General features: G+C 41.2%; 1 protein-coding gene across 1 annotated transcript in view; it reads right to left on the reverse strand.

The window, feature by feature from the left end:
- Positions 1-20,628, reverse strand: part of TENM4 (teneurin transmembrane protein 4) — a 1,214,428-nt gene that overhangs the window by 873,672 nt on the left and 320,128 nt on the right. Inside the window, 1 exon segment of the mRNA XM_043992715.1 lies at positions 3,979-4,089. Within this exon segment, the coding sequence (XP_043848650.1) occupies positions 3,979-3,988 (10 nt within the window). The 5' untranslated portion in view covers positions 3,989-4,089.

A 20,628-nucleotide genomic window follows, 5' to 3' on the forward strand; every position in this document is an offset into this window, starting at 1 on the left:
GGTTCTTCTCTGTGTAAGAGGGGTTGGTGCCCCTCCCCCTCAGCTTCAGCCAAGTTGAGAAGCCCAGTGAGCCTTAGGGGGCACCAGCTGGGGAAGCCCCAGCTCCCTCCGCCCTGACAGGATCTACCCTGGAGATCGGAGATCCTGGACTAGCCCTGGGCATGGCACAGCGCAGCCTGTGCGGAGGTCCCAGGCAGGCCTGGGTGTGGTGCCCACGGCTCACTCGAGCCCCGGCTGCGGCATTAGCGCGGCCAGCGAATTAGCTTGGCATGCATAGGTGGTCAGCTTGAGTTTTAGGTGAGGAGAGAGCCTTTTGTATACCCGGGTAGTGAGACAGTGAGGGAGAATGCTGGAGGACTCCAGAGGACTAAGAGAAAGGAGGGAGGTTGGTAAGAGAAGAAGCACTTGGTGGGTCGTCATGACAGTACAGAAAGGGGGTTCGCAAGAAAATGGAGTAGGGGGCTTTTCAGTTAGAAGGTAGAGAGAAGTTAAAGAGTGAAAGGGAGAAGACTAAGAAAGTTGGAGTGAACTGAAGGCGAACATGTCCGAGCTAGGCACGGCTGCAGGCCACAGTGGCAGTGGCCAGCATACCCATTGGCAAGAGGTGGCAGAAAGTTTAAAAGGCTGACAGGTCATATGTTAATTTTATTATCATTGTTTCTACATTTAACTCTAAGTTTATTCACCTAAATAAACCCCATATTTGCTTTAATTAAGAGAAGCATTTTAAGCCTTTTTTGCTTATCAATTTGGGAGGAGCAAGTATGGGGGAATTGTAAAAAAGGCCCATATTAAATTAATAGCAGTCTGATAGCCAGCCAGTCAAACATCCACAGATTAGGCCCCCCACTTAGATTAGGCCCAGTAGTTAGCATAAAATATTCTAACACCTCAGACACTAGCTATATGGTCCTGGGTCACTTAGTCTATCTGTGCCTCAATTTCCTCATCTGTAAAATGATGAGTATTGTACTCCATCCCCTTAAAGTCCCTTCCAGCTTTAAATCTGTGAAGTTGTGATATGATTCTTTCTTCTCTAGGCTCCAGTCAAGCCAGACTTCTTTCAGTCTCCTCTGTTTCCTTTTTCTTAAGGCTCCCCCCTCATTTCTACATTGGGTTCCCACCTCTCTATCACAGACTTCCCTTTCTCCAGGCTTAGTTCAACTACCCAAGCCTTCATTAACTCTTCCCTGATCACTCTCTAGCTGAGAGTGATCTCCCCCTTCCCATGTAACTCCAGGCAATTTAAATCGAATAACAGAATTTGGGGGTTGGAAGAGACTTCTATGTCCGGCTACTCCGAGCCACAGCTGAACAGGAATACCCTCAACAACATTCTCAACAAGTAGCCATGCTGCCTCCACGTAAAAACCTCAGGGCAATGGTGAACCTACTACTCCTCTAATATGGACTTACTACCATAAAGTAATACTTCGGTATGGTTCTCGTTGTTAGGAAGTTTTGATTTTTCTTTTCTTAAATCTTCTCCCCTTCACCTACCTACTTCTGCCTTTTGAGGCCGAGCTCAACAAATCTAATTTTTCTTCTACTTAAGAGTTCTTAAAAAATGCAAAGGGAATTATTATGTTCTCCCTGCCCCAGTAGGCAGCTAGATGGTAGAGTAGATAAAATTCTGGGCCTGGAGTCAGGAAGACTCATCTTCCTGAGTTCAAATCTGTCCTCCCATTCTTTCTTACTAGCTATGTGACCCTGGGTAAGTCAATTTACCCTGTTTGCCTCAGTTTCCTCTTCTGTAAAATGCTCCAATATCTTTGCCAAGAAAACTCTAAACAGGGTCACAAAGAGTCAGACATGACTGAAACAGCTGAATTATAACCTGTTCTAATTCTTCTCTTATCTACGCTAAATATCCTTAGGTCTTTCACAATTATTCTTCAGATGGCTTAGCATCTAGGCCCCTTAACATTCCTATTGCTTTCCTTCCAGAACCCTCCAGTTTATCAATTATTTTTGGTACCAGACATGTGATTTCATTGGTCTGGGTAAATTCTAGAAACTCCTTCCACCAATGTTTATTGGTGACATTCCAGTATTTTATTAAATCAAAGAGTTATCTAGAGGTACTGAAGTTAAGGGACTCTCTCATGATCCCATCATTAGTATGTAACAGGCAGAACTGGAACTCAGGTCTTCCTGATTCTAAGGCTGGCCATTTAGTCAGTTTAAGTCAAGTTGACAAGCATTTATTAAGCACCTACTATGTGCTAAGCATTGTGCAAAGCACTAGGGATAGAAAGAAAGGCAAAAGACATTTACTGTTCTCAAGGAGCTCACTGTCAAAGAGGGGCAAAGACAAGCCAACAACTACATACAAAGAAGACAGAAACAAGTTAGATTAGAGTTCACATGCTCAGAGACTCAGAAATTAATATAATACGCTGGATGTTATCTGTCTAAAGTAGAGTATAGTGGAATTATCATTGCTCTTCTTTTGGATACTGAGCCTTTATCAATCCCAGATTCTGTCTAGAGGCAGCTAGGTGGTTCAAAAGATAAAGCACTGGGGGGGGGGGGGGTGCGGCACAGCTAGGTGGTGAAGTGGATAAAGCACTGGCCCTGGATTCAGGAGGACCTAAATTCAAATCTGACCTCAGACACTTGACACTTACTAGCTGTGTGACCCTGGGCAAATCACTTAAACCCTCATTGCCCCATAAAAACAAAACAAAACAAAACAAAAAACCCCAAACAAACAAAAAACAAAAAAGATAAATCACTGGGCCAGGAGTCAGGAAGACCCAAGTTCAAATCTGGTCTCAGACATTTATTAGGTGTCACCATGGACAATTCCCTAAGCCCTTATCTGCCTCAGTTTCCTCAATTGTAAAATAGGAATAACAGTCACATCTACCTCTTATGGATGTTGTGAGAATCAAAATAATATTTGTAAAGCTCATAGTAATGTAAGCTGACACATAGCAGGTACTTAACAAGTACTTGTTTCCTTACTGATTAGATTTTACCTAACATATAACATTCACTATAGTCTATTAAAGCTTTCAGTTCCTTTTAACTTGAAGTCATGTCTCCCATCCTGACCTGTGAAGTTGATTTTTTAATCCCATGTACAGGACTTTACATTTATGCCCATTGAAATATATCTTGTTAAATCCATCTTATTGCTTTATTCTACAGAGATATGTTAGGATCCTGACTCTGGAACTGAATTCAATTCAAGAAGCATTTATGCAGTGCCTACTGTGTGCCAGGCATTGTGCTTGAAAATACAGGCAAAAATAAAAAGTCATTGACCTCAAGAAGCTTATATTCTACTGGAGGAAACGACAAATACAAGGATAAGTAATACAGAATATGTATAAAATAAATGCAAAGTTATTAATTGGGCAGGAGGAGAAGTAGCAATGGAAAAGGATCAAGGAAAGAATCAGACATGGTAGTTTCCACATCCACATCATATCTATAGACTTGACAACCATGTTATACAAGTTATTGATAAAAATGCTCAATAGTAAGAGTGCAAGGAAGGATCCCTGGTATACTCCAGACCTACCTCCAACATACAGAATCTACTTACTCCTCCTTATACTGTTATCTTTCTGGCTCCTAGACCTTTTCTTGCTCTTAACTATGTCAAACTCTACCTTAGATTCTGATGTACTTGCTCTGAGGCCATCAGCTTGTGGAAGCCTCTTATATCCACCCAGTATTTCTCAAAGTTCAGACACACCACCTGATTAACCCAAGCCCATGGTCACTCACATCCCTAGTTAGCAATGAGGATATTCTTCTCAAAGGAGGGAACATACCTATCATGAAGTTCCTTTACAACCAACATCACTAGAGAGATTCACCATCATGGACTTGGGGGAGTTATTTGCTCACACTTGAGAATCACGGTACTCAAATATCAAGTCAGGATTCACCAAAAACACCAATTAGATTCCAAGCAATAAAGACGATAAACAATAAAAGAAGCTTTATCAAAAGAGTGCCAACCTTGCTCCATGACAGCGGGTTCCAAAGAATTAGCAATGTCCTTGGGCTCTGCAGTCCTCTTACCAATGCCATCTGACCGTGGGTTGTTTTAGGAGTAGGTCGGGAACCTTTCTGGAGAAAACAGAGAATATGTAGAATGTTTGAGTTGCATAAGGAAGTCTTCCTTTTTTTTTTTTTTTGAATTGTTTTAATCTCTCCCTGTTAAAGAAAACCACACATCACTGGGAAAACATGGTCCCACCTCTCTCTTGCTTCCATAATGGATAGTTCATTCATTCACTCATTCACTTACTCATTCATTCATTCATTCAATTAAACAAAACTGAATAAGCATCCATTATGTTCTCTGTACTCTTATAAAATAAACAAAATTGCAGAAGGGTAGAAGTAGGATGGTATAAATTCAAGGAGAGAAAGACCTATATGAGCAAGATTATGAATTGGGTAGTAGTCCTTCCTAATACATTTATATTAAAGAGACAACTAAACGGCCTCGCAGGACTCGGGTTCAAATACCAGATCTTGCCAATTACTATGTAACTATAGACAAATTGCTTAACCTCCTGAACCTCAGTTTCCTCATGTGTAAAATGGGGGTCACAGTACTTGCACATTCATCACATTTTGTTAACTTTATATATAACTGAGTCATAATAATTAGAATAGTAGCAGTAATGATTTTGTCTGACTGTAGGAAAATCACTTAATCTCTTTGGGCCTTGGTATCATTATCTCAAAAAAATGGCATAATTATGTCATCTGTATATACCAGGCTCATCAAATGATCCTGAACTGAGCATCATCATATCCCCAAAGCCTACTCCCTTCCTGTAAATTTGCTATTTTTGTTAATGGTAGCGCCAACCTCCCAGTCACTCAAGCTTCTAACCTTAGTCATCCTCGAGTCTTCCTTCTCCCTCATCCCACACACCCAATCAATTACCAAGTGCTCTTAATTCTACCCCTGTCATTTCCCTTGAATCTGTCTCTTCTTTTCCATTTCCACTGAAGCTCTCTGGGTTCAGAGATTCATTTCTTTGGCCCTACACTGTGGGATTAGCCTCCTACCCTGGCATCTTGCCTCCATTGTCTCTCCCATCTTTGGTCTCTCCTTCACTCTACTGGTATACTGGGTATCATATTCCTCACCTTCTCAATAGGTAGGGGAAGGGGTGGAGAGAGGGAGCACAGAAAATAAACGTAAAATTAAAAAATGAAAGAAAATATTAATATTAATATTAATTAATTAATATTTAATATTAATTGCTCCAATCATGCTACTCATCTCCTTAAGACCTTTGGTGATTCCCCAATGCATACTGAATAAAGCATATATTCTTGATCATGCCTTTCAAAGCCCTCCATAATCTGGATTGAACTAAATATAAAGCTCTACATTGGAACTAAAAGGACAATCAACTGAATAAGTACAAGATGAACGTCCTGTTTTCTCACTGTGTCTTCTTTTCCAACTCCCTCCCCTACTTGGCTGCTCTTTGTTTCTGTCTGGGCCTCACCTGACTTAACCACCAAGCCATAAGAGCTGAGCAGTGACTTCTAAAAGGGCCTTTTGCATGTGGTGAGAAATGCAAAGCCTCCTTAAGATATTCAGGGAAATTTCAACACAAATGACAGGGGTAATCACGGTGCTTCTCAGACATCCTTAAAGAAACACACCAGAATAGCTCCTGGTCCTTGTTGTCCTTTCCCTAATGTTTCTGTGTCTTCCAGACCTTATAGGCCCTAAAGATCGCCTCTGTCACTCTGGGGCTTGGGCCAGATACTCCTCAGTCCTTAAAACTGCCAATCCGCTTCTAGTAGAGGCAGCGTCCAAAGCTAGGGATTTGCCTGCCTGGAAAGGTTTGTAAAGTAGGTAATTAAGAATCCACTCCAGGAAGAGTGCCTCAGAATCACGTCTCTCCTGCACCCACTAGACGCTTTCCATGTATGCCATAGAAACAACAAGAGAGGGATCTTTGAACACAGAGGGTTGGAACACAGAACACAGGATATCTGCCTTATCTAGCAACAAGGGTCTCTCAAACAATTGGCATTTGGTAAGCACTTCCTATGCACCAGGCTCTGTGGTCAGTGTTGGAAATGCAGAGGGAGGTTGAATTTGAACTCAGGTCTTCCGGACTCCAGGCCCAGTGCTCTAGCTACCATGTCACCAGTTGCCTCCATAGAGGAGAAATAAGTAGCAATGTAGAATACATACAAATATATAATATACCTATGTGTAATATAGATAGTATATACGGGGCAGCTAGATGGCGCAGTAGATAGAGCACCGACCCTGGAGTCAGGAGTACCTGAGTTCGAATCCGGCCTCAGACACTTAACACTTACTGGCTGTGTGACCCTGGGCAAGTCACTTGACCCCAATTGCCTCACCAAAAAAAAAAAAAAATAGATAGTATATAGACAATGTATAAATTAGTAACAGAATATTTTATAAATATTACATATGCAAATATGTAATCTACATATGTATAATATATAGATACAGGTAGGTAGATGGATGATAGATGATAGATAGATAGATAGATAGATAGATAGATAGATAGATAGATAGATAGATAGATAGATAGATGGATGGATGGATGTGATGGATAGATCGATAGATCGATAGATCAACACATTAGATGGAAGATAATCCCAGAGGAAAGGCACAATAAGGTATACTTCAGAAAATTGTCTGGTGCAACCCCCATGGTGGGTGACAGGCAGCTATGGGCATTGGTTTGGGCATGGGTTACGGAACATATCAGTCAAAGCAAGTAACACCCTATTAATAATTTCTGCTTGAATATAAAGAGGGATTTCCTAACAGTTAGAGATGTTCAAAGTGAGATAAGTTGCTTAGGAATAGAGTTAGTCTGTGTCACTGCAGCTGAAGGGAGCTGTCAAGTAAGTGGGGACTGGCTGGCCACTTGTCAGGCATATTGCAGACAAGGTTCCTGCTGGCTTGTACTACCAAGATTCTGTGATTCTGTAACTCATGGGCTAACAAGGCTGAAAGAAACCATGAAAGTTATTGGGTCACAGATCTGGGGAAAGGACCTCAGAAGCCTTCTAGTCCATCCCTATAATTTTCCAGATGAGAAAACTGAGGACCAGAACCACAGAATTTGTGAGTTGGAAGGGGCCTCAGAGGTCATCTTTATCAACTGTACATGAAGAGGATCCCTATTATAACATAACTGACTAGTGGTGGTCCAGCCTCCAGATGAAGATGTAGAGAAGTGAAGTAATTTGACCAAGGTCCCCCAGGCAGTAAACATTACAGACAAGCTTTGAACCTTGGATGGTGCAGTCAGTGTTTTTTCCACTGTAGTTCAAAACTTTCATTTCATAGAAAAATGAGGCTCAGAGCTGGAGATGAGACTTGTCCAAGGTCTCACAATTAGTCCCTGGCAGAGAGATGAAATAGAATCTGGATCTCCTGAATCCTAGCCCAGTGTTCTTTCTACTATCAATAATTAATAAATATTTATTAAGCCCCTGCTATGTGCCAGACACTGTGCTAAGCAATTGTGACCCCCCCCCAAAATGCACAAACCCTATCTGTCCTTAAGAAACTTACAATCTAGGGGCAGCTAGGTGGTACAGCAGCCCTGGATTAAGGAGGACCTGAGTTCAAATCCAGCCTCAGACACTTGACACTTACTAGTTGCGTGACCCTGGGCAAGTCACTCAACCCTCATTGCCCTGCCCAAAAAACAAAAACAAGAAACTTACAATCTAGCCAAAACCCCTAATAGTTATAACCAAAAGAAAAGTTGACTGGAAAAGGGTACTGTAATAAAATCTTCTCTAAACAATGAGCTAACTGGTAGAGGTTGACACACTTGATACAATAGGGACTATTTATTGGTACACATCTAGGATTTTTAAGTCAGGAAGGGTCAGGAGGGGAACTGTCTTTTGTTTAAGATTCCAAAGCATTAGTAATGCTTACTCTTTCTACCAATAAATAGAGTTAAGCCAAGTCTTTCTTAGCCACCAAACCATGAGAACCATAAAGCGTGGTACCATCGGCCCCTTTCTAGAGGTACAGGACAAGCATTTATTGAATATTTGTGTTTACTATGTCCTCATCCTGTTAGTGCCACTAATATGCTAACAGGGAGTCTACAGATTGTGAATTAGTCTTTTTTTTTCTGTCATGATTTTGCTATGTGACTTTGGGCAAGTCATTTTACCAAGGTGCCCACTGGACTTCTGTTTCCTCATGAACAAAATGAGGGGTCAGAATAGATCATCCATCACATAGCTCACTTTCAGCTCTGATATCCTATGTACAACATTTTAGCATTATTCTATATTGATTATTTTTCACTCTTTTAAGATTCTTTCTAGCTCTTAACAATCCACGTTCTGTAGTTCTAAGTTCTAAGATCTTTTCGACTCTCATATCTCAAGTTCTAAGGTTCCGCTCAGGTGTAACATTCTATGTTCTAAGGTCCCACACAGTTTTAGTATTCTAAGTTCTAAGGTCCTTCCCAGCTCTGGCATTCTAAGATCCCTCCCAGATCAGATACTCTATCTTCTAAGGTTCCTCCCAGCTCTGCTTTTCTATACTCTGTGTTTAAACATCATAGATGCAAAGGCTTCTTCTAGCCCCATGATTCTCTGTGCTCTTCTTTGAGGCTGCCATTCTAGCCCCAACACCTCTGATATTTGGGGAAATGAAGACTGGCTCTGAGCAAATCTCTGATTTGCTCAGGGACCAGGCTTTCCCAGTATAAAACAGTCAAGGGAGGTTCTCTCATGATGTTGTCCAGTTGTCCAAACACTCTGTGTATTCACACCTCCTTAAGAGACCCGCTTAAAGCACTGGCACAATGCTTTTTTTTGTAGGGCAACTCCAGGGCTCTGAACCCAGCACAGGAAAAATCAATTCAAGCCTCTGAGGTAAACAGCCCAGCCTGGTTAAGTCCCTTGAATACATATTTACCCAATACATAGGTGTGGTTCCCAAGGAGCCATTAAAATCTATTAGAGAATGAGTAATCCCTATTAAAAACAAAGTCTCCCTGAGTGTAGATACTTTTTTCATCTTTTATTCTCCTTACAATTCTTTGTTGCGTGTGTGATCAGTCATCTTTCAGTTCTATCTGACTTTTCATGACCTTCTTTGGGGTTTTCATGGCAAAGATACCGGAGTAGTTTGCCATTTCCTTCTCCAGATCATTTTACAGATGAGGAAACTGAGGCAAACAGGATTAAGTGACTTGCCCAGGGTCACACACCTAGGAAGTGCCTGAGGCCAGATTTGAACTCAGGAAGATGTCTTCCTAACTTCAGGTGTAGTGCTCTATCCAACGTGCCACCTAACTGTTGTATGTCCTTATTCCATACCATGAAATGATAAACACATGTAAAGACCTGTGTTTGCTCTCATACTTCCCCCTCAACACAGGAATGGGGGGGTGAAGATTAGAAGAAATGACCCCAAAGGTCCTTGAGTAAGCTAAGATTCTACAAAGAGGATGAGTCTTGGAGTCAGCTGATTTTGCCATCTATTGGCTGAGGGAAGTCAGTGAATGACAGAATCTGAATGTGAAGAGACCTTGGGGGCATCTGGTCCAAACCTTAACTAAACTGGGATACCCTCTACAACAAGCCAGACAAGTGATGATCCAGAGTCTGCCTGAAGAGCTCCAATGAGAGAGAACTCAGTACCTCAGTTTCCTTCTCTGAATAATGAAGAAGTTGTACCTGATCGAGGGCTTGGCAGTCTGGTGAAGCCTATGAACCCTTTCTCTGAATCATGCATTTAAATGATTTAAAAAAAATAGGATTACAAAGGAAACCAATTATACTGAAAGACAGTTATCAATTTTTTTTTAAAGTTTATGTTCGCCAGTTTCAGAACTGGATTACTCAATGATCTCCAAGAACCATTCCAGTTCAAACATTCTTCATGTGCACCCACAGACATATACTTACTTACATATTAACATATACTATATGCACACACAGAAAATAATGCTATTTGACTAAGATTTTCATAAGAAGTCAAACAAATTTAACCAGGAACGAAGTATTGGTTTTGATCCCATGGTGCACATGCCCATCCTGATTTCTGGCCTCCCCCCTCAATTCTATTTCCAAGTTGGTTCTACTGTTGGCTTCTTTTTCATTGCTTTTGAATTTAGAGGGCAGTTATGGTGATTCCCAAGTTATCATTTAGCACATAAGAAGACTGAGGCTTTGAGAAAGGAAGGAACCTACCCGAGGACATAGAGCAAAGTCAATGGCAGAACCAGATCTTGAACCCAGATCTCTTGAATTCCAGTCCAGATTTTTTTGGGGGGCGGGGGGGGCGGGGGGGGGGGAGGAGGCAATAAGGATTAAGTGACTTATCCAGGGTCACACAACTAGTAAGTGTCAAGTGTCTAAGGTCAGATTTGAACTCAGGTCCTCCTGAATCCAGGGCCATTGCTTTATCCACTGCACCACCTAGCTACCCCCCACCCTGATATACTCTTTACCCACTTCCCTGTTCACAAGATAATGAATCCTTGGCCCCTCCTCAAATGTCCATTTTCCTACAGTTGTCAAAATACCAGGAAAATTTCACACGTATAGTAAGGCAGACTCTGCATAAGGTCAACAGACCAACATTAACAATCAACACATGACTGGTTTGAAAAGCACTTTACATACTTGTAACTTTGTCTCACTTGAGCCTCCCAACAATTTAGCAAATCAGGTGTATTGGTATAATCACCCCCATTTTACAGATGGGAAAACTTAAGCTTAGGGAGGTTGTTACTTAACTACAGTATATAGATAGCATGGGTTAGAGGTGAGATTTGAACCGAATTTGATCCCAAATTAGAATTTATCAAGTATCTACTATTTGCCAAGAACTGTATTAAATGTTGGAATACAAATACACTCCCAGTCATTTTAAGCATTGCTTTCCTTAATGACATTATAACCAAGGCCTGACATATCATGGTAAAACTCTATAGTAATTAGGGCCTGTCTCTAGGAATGCCAATTCTCTCTCTACCTTCTCATGGTAGAGAGGGAAAACAAATCCACCTGGATGACTTTATTGCCCAAGCCAAACAGAAGACAGTGGCTTAGAAGGCCTGGGTAATTTTGCTATAGTTAAATGAACAGATGCTCAGGTGGTACGACCTAGCCCAACACTGCTCACCCCCACCCCACAGAGACTCAGGGTGCCACTGCAGCCCTATTACACACTGGGAGAATGGCCGTCTGTACCCCTATTGCTTCTGTTCTCCTGCATATACCACAAACATGAAGCAAGCCGACATAAACAGTCCTCTCCCTACTGCCAACTTGGTCATGAGCTCTGGGTGAGGAAGTTGGAGGGCAGGTGAGGCTGGGAAGGGCAAAATCAGTAGAATCCTAAAAGTACCAGATAAATGTACATCACTAACTTCATTAAAGAGACCTTATTTCAGTTTTTAGAATCAATACTGTTGGCTGCTCAGGACTGTATCTCTCATGGTTAACCTTCATGGTATCATAGAGAACTGGAAGGGACCCTAGCCATCATCTACTCAGACCTCATTTTTCTGGATGAGGAAACTGAGGCCCAGAGAAATGAACAATGACTTGCCCAAGATCCTACAGGTAGCAGGTAAGTAGAAGAGCTAAGATTTGAACCTAGATCTTCTGACTCCAAAGCCAGTGTTTATTCTACTACCCCAATGTTGTATATTTCTTGTTCCTACAGTAGGCAGTAAGGAGGAAGGAGGGGAGAGAAGAGTGCTGGAATTGGAGTCAGAGGAACTGGGTTCAAATCTTTATTTTCAGATTCTTCATCCATAACATGAGTGGGTTAGACTAGATGGCCTCCAACATATTCCTTCAGTCCTTCATCTATGATCCTATGATTCTGTGACCTAGGTGCAAATCCCATTAATGTGGATAGCCTCTATGTAGCAACTCTGAATAATGTACTGTTTTTCTTATCTTACCACAAATCCATCCCTCTCCAATATAAGTGTACTGAAAACATCCTTTTCAATGGCTTTCCCAAGCTGCAGTTTGATGGGCCTACCATGATAAAGCAAGCATTGGCTATTATCTCCCAACATTCCCTCACTTCTGCCAGCACAGAGCTGCTATAGAGAATGCAGAGGAGAGGATGCCAAAAAAATGGAACAAGCAGTTGTTTTGTCAGTAGATTGAGAAGAGGACAGCAAGCCATCCTGGTCACAGGACATTCATGGGACGGCTTTGTTTTGTTTGGGAGTTTTGGTTTTTGTTTGTTTTGTTTTGTTTTTCGGTCTGCTTTAGCCAAGCCCCAGGAACCTGAGCAATGGACACAGAAATCTGAGAGGGCTGCTTATGAGTACAAAGGCATCTGCACAGACCATTTAGAATTTCAACTAGGAAGCTGAGCGTTCCCAAGATCTCGTTGCTAAGCACCCCAAGGTTCATTGTTTCAGGGAGGACAGCATGGTTGAAACTGACTCAGGAATAGAAGCATTGAACTTGAAGCCTAACAATGGGGATTCTGAACCAACCACCCTGAAGTTCCTGGGCTGGGAAGATACAGTATTTTGGTTTTAGGTAATCTATGACTCTTAAAAATTGATCTGGGATTTAAAAAATTGATATGTGACTTTAAAAAAATGATCCGTCATTTTTGTTTTGAATTGATTTGTGACTTTTACAAAATTGATTTGTGATTTAAAAAAATAGCTTCTCCCATTTTTCTTTATCATAACAAAGGTATCCTAACTTCGAATAATTTATTTCATAAACTTGGCAATCACAGAGCTCATCTTTTTTTCTCTGAAATGTAGAACAGATAACAGTCTTTATGTTTTCTCCTGGGGCACTGATCTCACTCAAGAAGACATTGATTTGGCATTCAGGTGAGCTGAAAAAAAAAAGACTAAACTTTGATGATCCCCCAAATTTAAGGAGATTAAAAACACTTTCAGGAGAAGGGATTTAGGTGGAAAAAATGCTGATTTTTGTAGTTAATAAAGGGTGTAAGTCTGCCACTTTTAAGTTCAGTGTCCTTGGGCTAGTCACACATCTTTTCTGATCCTTAACTTCCCCATCTGTAAATTGATGGGGTTGGATTAGATGATCTCTTAATGTCTCTTCCAACTCTAACATTCTATATTCCAAGATAATATTTGTAAAGTGCTTTGCAAACCCTAAACAATTGTGCATTAGGATGAGGAAGACAAAGATGGTGCTGAAGTTCTAGGGTGCCCCTCACCCCCATCAGCTCTAACATTCTATGCTCTAAAGTCCCTTCTAACTCAGACAATCTAAGTCAGTGAAATGCACCAACTTGATAAATCTGAATAGTAATAATCCTTAAATTAGTTTTAACACCCATGGATTAGTCCACTGGGTTAGGAGGTCACACTAGATGACCCAAAAGCCTCCTAATAATCTAGGATTCTATGTATTTATGAAAATATAAGATGAATATATAGCTGTGTGAACTAGATAGAAGGGGGAGTGGAGAGATAGGTACATGGAAAGGAAAGAGGGAAGGAAGGAGGGAAGGAGGAAGGAAATGAGGGATGGAAGGAGGGAGGGAGGAAGGAAGGAAAGAAGAAAGGAAGGAAGGAAGGAAGGAAGGAAGGAAGGAAGGAAGGAAGGAAGGAAGGAAGGAAGGAAGGAAGGAAGGAAGGAAGGAAGGAAGGAAGGAAGGAAGGAAGGAAGGAAGGAAGAAAAGTCCAAGTTTACTTGTTAGAGATTCAGCGAGGTTAATCATTCAGATCATGAAATCATAGAAATGGTAGAATCAGAGACCTCATTCCCTATCTCATTCTCCCACTATCATTTCAAAGGCAGAGGGCATCGAGAAGAATAGGAATGCTGGTAGTCACGGAATTATACAGCCTTAGATCTGGAGGAGACCCTGATGATCATCTAGTTGAATGCTCATCTTTATACTGAAGGGAAACTGAAGTCAGGAGAGAGGGAGATACTTTGTTTAAGAGCACACAGAGTTAGGGCCATAAGTCATTCTAGAACTGACGTAAAAATACAGGGGTTGATGCATATCATCACTGTGAAAAAAAATAGCAAGCGTTCCACTCAGAGTCCCAGAATCTGTGTTCTAGCCCTTCCTTTGGAGCTTATATGTGGCTTTGGGAACATCATTTCCCATTTCTAGGTCTCAAAGAAAGAAAGCTGTGATGACTAGGACAAAGGTCCTTTCCATTTCTGACAGTCTCCAGTCTGATGTCCCTTTTGACTCTAACATTCCATGCTCTGTGTTCTAAACTTCACTGTTCTAAGGTCCTTTCGAGTAGTGATCATCTATATTCTAAGATTCCTTCCAACATTCTGTGTTCTCTGTTTTAATGTTAAATGTGACATGGTCTACTTCCTATTTTTGACATTTTCTGTTATGGATGCTCAAGGGGGGATGCTACCCGAATATTCTATTTTCTAAGGCCTTTTTCAGCTTTGGCATTCTGTGTTCTGCTACACCTTCCAGTACTACCCAAACATTTCACCCCCACCCCTCATTCCTGTTATTCACCATGGAGAAGGAGGGGAGGAAAAGATAAATCACTTGAAAGTGAGGCTAATGATTCTACCTTATCAAAATTAGCTACCTGGAGAACCAGATAGACCAATTCCTACCATAAGGAAGAAATTATAATTTTCCACCCTGGTTTAGGGTGTTACTTTAAGTAACACCTCCAACCCAGAATGGAAGAGGAGATCCCTGTGAAAGGCATCTCATTAGCACGTAAAGTGAGATTATAGGAAAATAACTCACCCTGTCAGGATGTTAAGTGCCCATATTTCCAATCTGAGGCAATTAACTGCCCAACATGGTCAATTATAGGCTAATAATGCCAGACCCTTCAAGTCTTCTTATGGAATTAAGGCCTTGGGACTAAAGAAAAAGGCTTAGCCATAAAACTAGATGCAAGTGGAGAGGTGGTGGTGGTGGAGTATGCCTGAGTTTGTTTGCAGGATAGCTTTTTGCAAAAAACTTTCTTCTGTAATGACTGGAAGAAGCAGGTTATTTCTTTTTAATTACAGCAGCTGCAGCTGTTGCTTCCAGACCTGAAGAGGAAACTGATTTTTTTTTAATTGCTCCTCACCTCCCCAACACATATATACAATCACAAACACATAAAATGACATAAAATGGAAAGTGATGTCTGGAAGAGGTAGTGAGTTCCCTGTCACTAGAGATCTTCAAATGTGCTATATAATTAATATATCACAACAACAGCACTGGAAGGGACCTTGAAGATAATCTAGGCCAACCCCCACTTCCGCCATTCTACATTTGAGAGAAAATGAGTCATTGTAGGATTAAGTAACATAAATCATAAAGCTGAGATTTCAGTCTAAATCTCCAAATCTTGGTGGTTTGTGTGTGTGTGTGTGTGTGTGTGTGTGTGTGTTTTGTGTTTTTTTTTCAGTGAAACATGATGAATTGTCAATTTTACTGTAGACAGGATTCATGTTTCAATTTGGGGCTGAACTACATGACTTTTGATTTGGACACCCAATGGCAGAGGAAAGGCAGTGAGCTCTCGAACACATGACACAATGGCTCCAAGAAACATGCAAATAATGCCATAGGACAATGCCTGGAGCAGTAAAACCCACAGAAGAATGTGCTGAAATCATCTTCTAACCAACAACGGCTTGGAAGGTCAGAAGGAGGGAGCTGCTGTGCTGAGACAGGAGTGGAACCCAACCCACAGTCACCCTGACACAGATCCAATCCCAGGAAGGCCTCACCAGAGAAGGAGACCCCCAGAGCCTCTGAATCAGCTGAAGTGTCAGTGTCATCTGGAACTAAGCTCACAGTCTGGTGAGAGGGCTGAGCCCTTGGCAGGGGGGAGATTACAGGGGTCTATGCTGGTGCTGGGAACCAGGAGGTAGGCTTGAGTAGCAGTGGCCCAGGTGGGGGAGGGGCACAGGCTCCTCGGAGCTGACAACCACAGCACACAAAGTTGGTTGATTTGAACACCGATGTAACTCCACCATTTTCAGAAAGCCTCAGTAATTGGCTGCAAAAAAATGGGGGCTGCGAAAGGGGTTCAGATACATGATGGGAAACATCCTTTCTCCCCCCAGGACCCTGCCCCTCCTTTTCTGTCATTAACTATAAAGCCCAGTGTGTGAGACACGTAGCCTAATGGAATGTCTAGTGCTGAGCAGCTGTACATTTTTAATGCAAACAGGGGAAAATAAAGGCGGCATATGGTTTTATGTAATCTTCCTATGAATTTTTAACCGGGTGTCCTCATTCATGTCGGCCCGGAAGAGCTGTTTTACAGGCCTTTGGTGAGTACAACCAGGAAGCCTGAATCTTGCCACAGTGAGCACAGGTGGATACCTCTGCAGCAGGGAGAAAGGGCTCACACATACTAGATTTCTGCTCAACCTAAGGAAAATATTGAAGGGAGAGGCTTAGTTTTCATAGCCTTACATAATCTAATGGTCTCAGCAGTGAGTGCCTTATGAAGTGGGCAGATCCCCTAGGAAAATCATGCATTCAAGGGTCAAACCTTTAAAGTTGCATCTATCCATCCATCATCCATCCATCCATCCATCCATTCACCTATTAATTCAGGTAACAAATGTTTATTAACTGTCTATTATGTATAGACTTGGGTCCTTGGTGCTGCAAAAACACATGCAGTTTATGTTTGAAATGGTAACTACCCTAATGAAGTCCACAGTCTATAGGATTAGATAAATGTACCATCTATACATTGTAGCGGGGCAGCTAGGTAGTGCATTGGATAGAGTGCCAGGCATGGAGTCAGGAAGACTCATCTCTTTCCAGGCCTTTGGTGAGTAACTTCAGCTACTTACTAGCTGTATGACTCTGGGCAAGTCATTTAACCCTGTATTCCTCAGTTTCTTCATCTGTAAAATGAGCTAAGGATGGAAATGGCAAACAACTCCAGTATCTTTGCCAAAACCCCAAATGGAGTCATGAAGAGTTGGACAGAACTGAAAAATGAAACAATGAATACAAATACACTGTAGTCCATCTATCCATCCATCCATCCAGTAACACATGCATACACATATACATATAAGTAGCATATAAATGGACTAAAATACTTCATTTAAAAATTATTATTATTATTATACTCCATTATTATTATTCCAGAGGAATGAGCTATATGCTTTAATAAATTGAGGGAGATAGAACATTTCTGACTAGATCAAAGAAGGCTTCATTAAGGAAGTAGCACCTGAATGGGGCTGTTCTTGATTTTTCTACACTTTTCTATACTTTCCTTCAATTCCTCTAAAGTTTATGGATCTTTGAAAAATAACTTTATGAATATGGAAAGATGTCTGTAAATTTATTTAACATTGTACCAGCAACATAACTGCTAGGTTTATATTCCAAGGACATCAGAAAAAGAGGAAAAGGTCTTACATGTACAACAATATTTATGGCGAGCCCTTTTGTGGTGGCAAAGAACTGGAAACTAAGAAATGCCCAACAGTTTGGGAACAGGAGAACAAATTATGGTTAATAAACATAATGGAATTTTTGGTTGTGATGAAAGAGTTGGTAAAGGGGATGATTTCAGAGAAATCTGTGAAAATTTGTATGAACTGATGCAGTGTGAAGTGAACGGAACCAAAAGAATAACACTATAAAACTTGAAGACTGAAGAATTCAGATGAATACAATCACTAACCATGATTCTGGAGGACTTCCTACCTCCTGATGCAGTCAACTAAATATGATGAATAAGATACATTTTGGACATGAAAAATTTGGGAATTTATTTTGTTGGACTATGTATATTTATTGTGAGTTTTTCCCCCAGTGGAGGGTGAAAGAGAAAATAGAGGCTTTTGAATTGAAAAAAATAAAATAAAATTTAGTTAAAAACAGGAAAAAACCCAACAATATGCAAAGAGCTATGAGTAAGACCTGTAATTTCACTCTGTTCTACAAAAGAGTTCATGTTCATGTCTGTAGAGCATCTTGTGCATGTTATATCCCATCTGGTCCTCTCAACATATCTGTTGAAAGATGGAGGAATTATTATACCCATTTGGCAGGTAAAGATACTGAGGATAAGCAAGAGGTTCAGGTCTGGCAGCTGGGCAATTGAAGAACTGAGAAAGCAAATCAGATCGATTGACTCTTGATCAGTTAAAAGCAGCTTGAATGCAACATCCAAGGCCAGAACATCCTGCTGTCCAAGTTCAGGTGTAACTACTCTCTCAGATTCTAGGACCAATAATGGACTCAGTACACCATGGCCACTGACAGCTGATTAATGTTGAAGATAGCTAACTCACATTTATATAACACATTAAGGTTTTCTCAAGAGTCAGATATGAAAACCGCCTCTGCTCCTTTTTCTTTTTCTTTTAAACTTGTAAAACCTTGACCAAGGTGCTTCCTTTCTATGTCCCTTCATTTTCTCATCTGTGGAATGAGGAAGTTAGAGTGGTTGGTCTTCAAATGTCCTTGTAGAGCTAATTCCTATGAGTCTATAAGAGATATGAGATAAGGCGTGTGAGTATTCTTTCATCCACTTTACAGATGAACAAAGTTCCAGGGAAGGGAGATGACTTGTGAGCTAATCAATGGCAGAACCAGAATTTCAACCGGAAGGATCTCTCCGATCCAGCAGTAGGGCTCTCTTACTTTCCTGGAATGACTTTATCTGTTGATTCTAAAGTTGATTATTAAAAATATAGCTATTTATACGTTAAAAAAACAACCTAAGCAGGGAATCCAGATAGAGATATCATAACAGAATTTGGTGTATGTTATATACAGTTCATATGGAAGCACAGTATAGCATCTTTGTTCTAGAGTTACAAGGCCTAGGTTCTGAGAGGCTGAATTTCATAACTTAGAAAATTGGTGACCTCTTTATTGACCTCTAATATATTTACCTAGGTACCTGCTGTATCCTTCCCCAGTAAAATGCTAGCTCCTTGAGGAGAAGGCCTACTTTACTTTTCCCCATCATCTATTTTGGGGCCTTGCCAAGATCAGGGGCTTAAGAAACACCAAAATGAACTGAAATGAGTTGAATTAGAGCCCATCGACCTGGATTGTACTGAATTTCTAAAAATAGAGTGCACCCCCACCCCTGCCCTGTGGCTGCTGTGAGGATCACATGGTTATAAAGCACTTTACAGAATGGAGAGTGACATCAACCTGAGAGTTTGTCATTATCACTTTCTTATTTCTACTCATTGAACATAGCTAATCTCTTCCATCTGAAACAATGGGTAGCCCTTCAGATTTGAAGATGTTGAGCATCCCTCCCTCCCTCCTCATGAGCCTACTTTTCTGATTAAATGGCCCCAATTCCTTCAAATTATTTTCATAAGCCACAATTTCAAAGCCCTCACCTCTCTTCCCGGGCTCTAGTCTATCAGTGTTTCTCACTGCTTAGCATCCCAGACTCAGGGTTGGGAGGGAGCTCATTCAGGATGGAAAATAGTCACAGTTGTCAGCTGGGGTTCTTTGAACTTTTTTTTTAGTGTTTTTAATGAATTTATTTCAATATAATTGGTATCCTTTGTACTTATGTATTTTATCTTATACCTTTCAAAACATCATTCTGAGAAAGGGTCTCTAGGATCCATTAGACTGTAAAAGAGGTCCATTACACTCCCCCCACCCCCCACCTCCCCACACCCCCCACACACAGAGTTAAGACTCCCTTTACAGAGGAAACCCCTCTAAACCATCCCTGAGGAATGGCTTTCTCCTCTATCTTCACCAATGGGGGAGTCTGATTCTGAGCAGGGCCAAGGATAATGAGACTCCCTATCTCTGAGCCCTTTCTTATTAGGGTCACACTTTCTGAGAAGCCTTGAACATAGCTGGCTGAACAGTTTAGATTTGGCCCTGTGAGAACTATAGGGGACAAAGATGGCTTCTGAACAGGGAAATCTCAGTTTCAACAGAAAAACTTTTCTTCTTGGTTATGAGCCACATCTCTAATAGGTCTTTAATATTTATAGAGGGCTTTCTTCATAGTAACTCTGTGAGGAAGGCAGTGCAGAGTGCTGTTAGTCCTGTATTACAGATGAAGAGACCGAGGGTCATAGATGTGAAATGACTTGTTCATGGACACAGAGCTACTCAGTGTTTGAGCTCTAATGATAAGTGAGGTCTCCAGATTCCAGACTAAGAATTCTTCCCACTAGATGACACTGCTCATCCTAGTTATACTATAAATCCCCAGGGTTCTCTCCCTTCCCCCCCTCTCTCTCCTCCCTCTATCTCCCCCTAACCCTCCTCTTCTGTCTCCCTCCCCGCTCCCGTTTTTCTCCCTCCCCTTCTACTTTCCCCTAGTTTAGAACATAAGAGTAAGTAAGAGTAAGAAAAAGCTGGGACAAGGAAGGGAGAGGGCATGTCTTTTAGCAGGTTCTAAGTATCTGAAAGGCTATCTTGTGGAAGACAAAAGTTATATTTATTTTATTTGACTCTCGACTAAAAGTAATAGGTGAAAATTGGAAAGAAAAAATAAATATGGGAACAGCCAGGTGGCACAGTGGATAAAGCCCTGGCCCTGGATTCAGGAGAACCTGACTTCAAATCTGGCCTCAGACACTTGACACTTAACTAGCTGTGTGACCCTGGGCAAGTCACTTAACCCTCATTGCCCTGCAAACAGACAAGAAAGAAAGAAAGAAAGA

The sequence above is a fragment of the Dromiciops gliroides genome, chromosome 3 (assembly GCF_019393635.1).
Source record: "Dromiciops gliroides isolate mDroGli1 chromosome 3, mDroGli1.pri, whole genome shotgun sequence".
Taxonomy (NCBI): domain Eukaryota; kingdom Metazoa; phylum Chordata; class Mammalia; order Microbiotheria; family Microbiotheriidae; genus Dromiciops; species Dromiciops gliroides.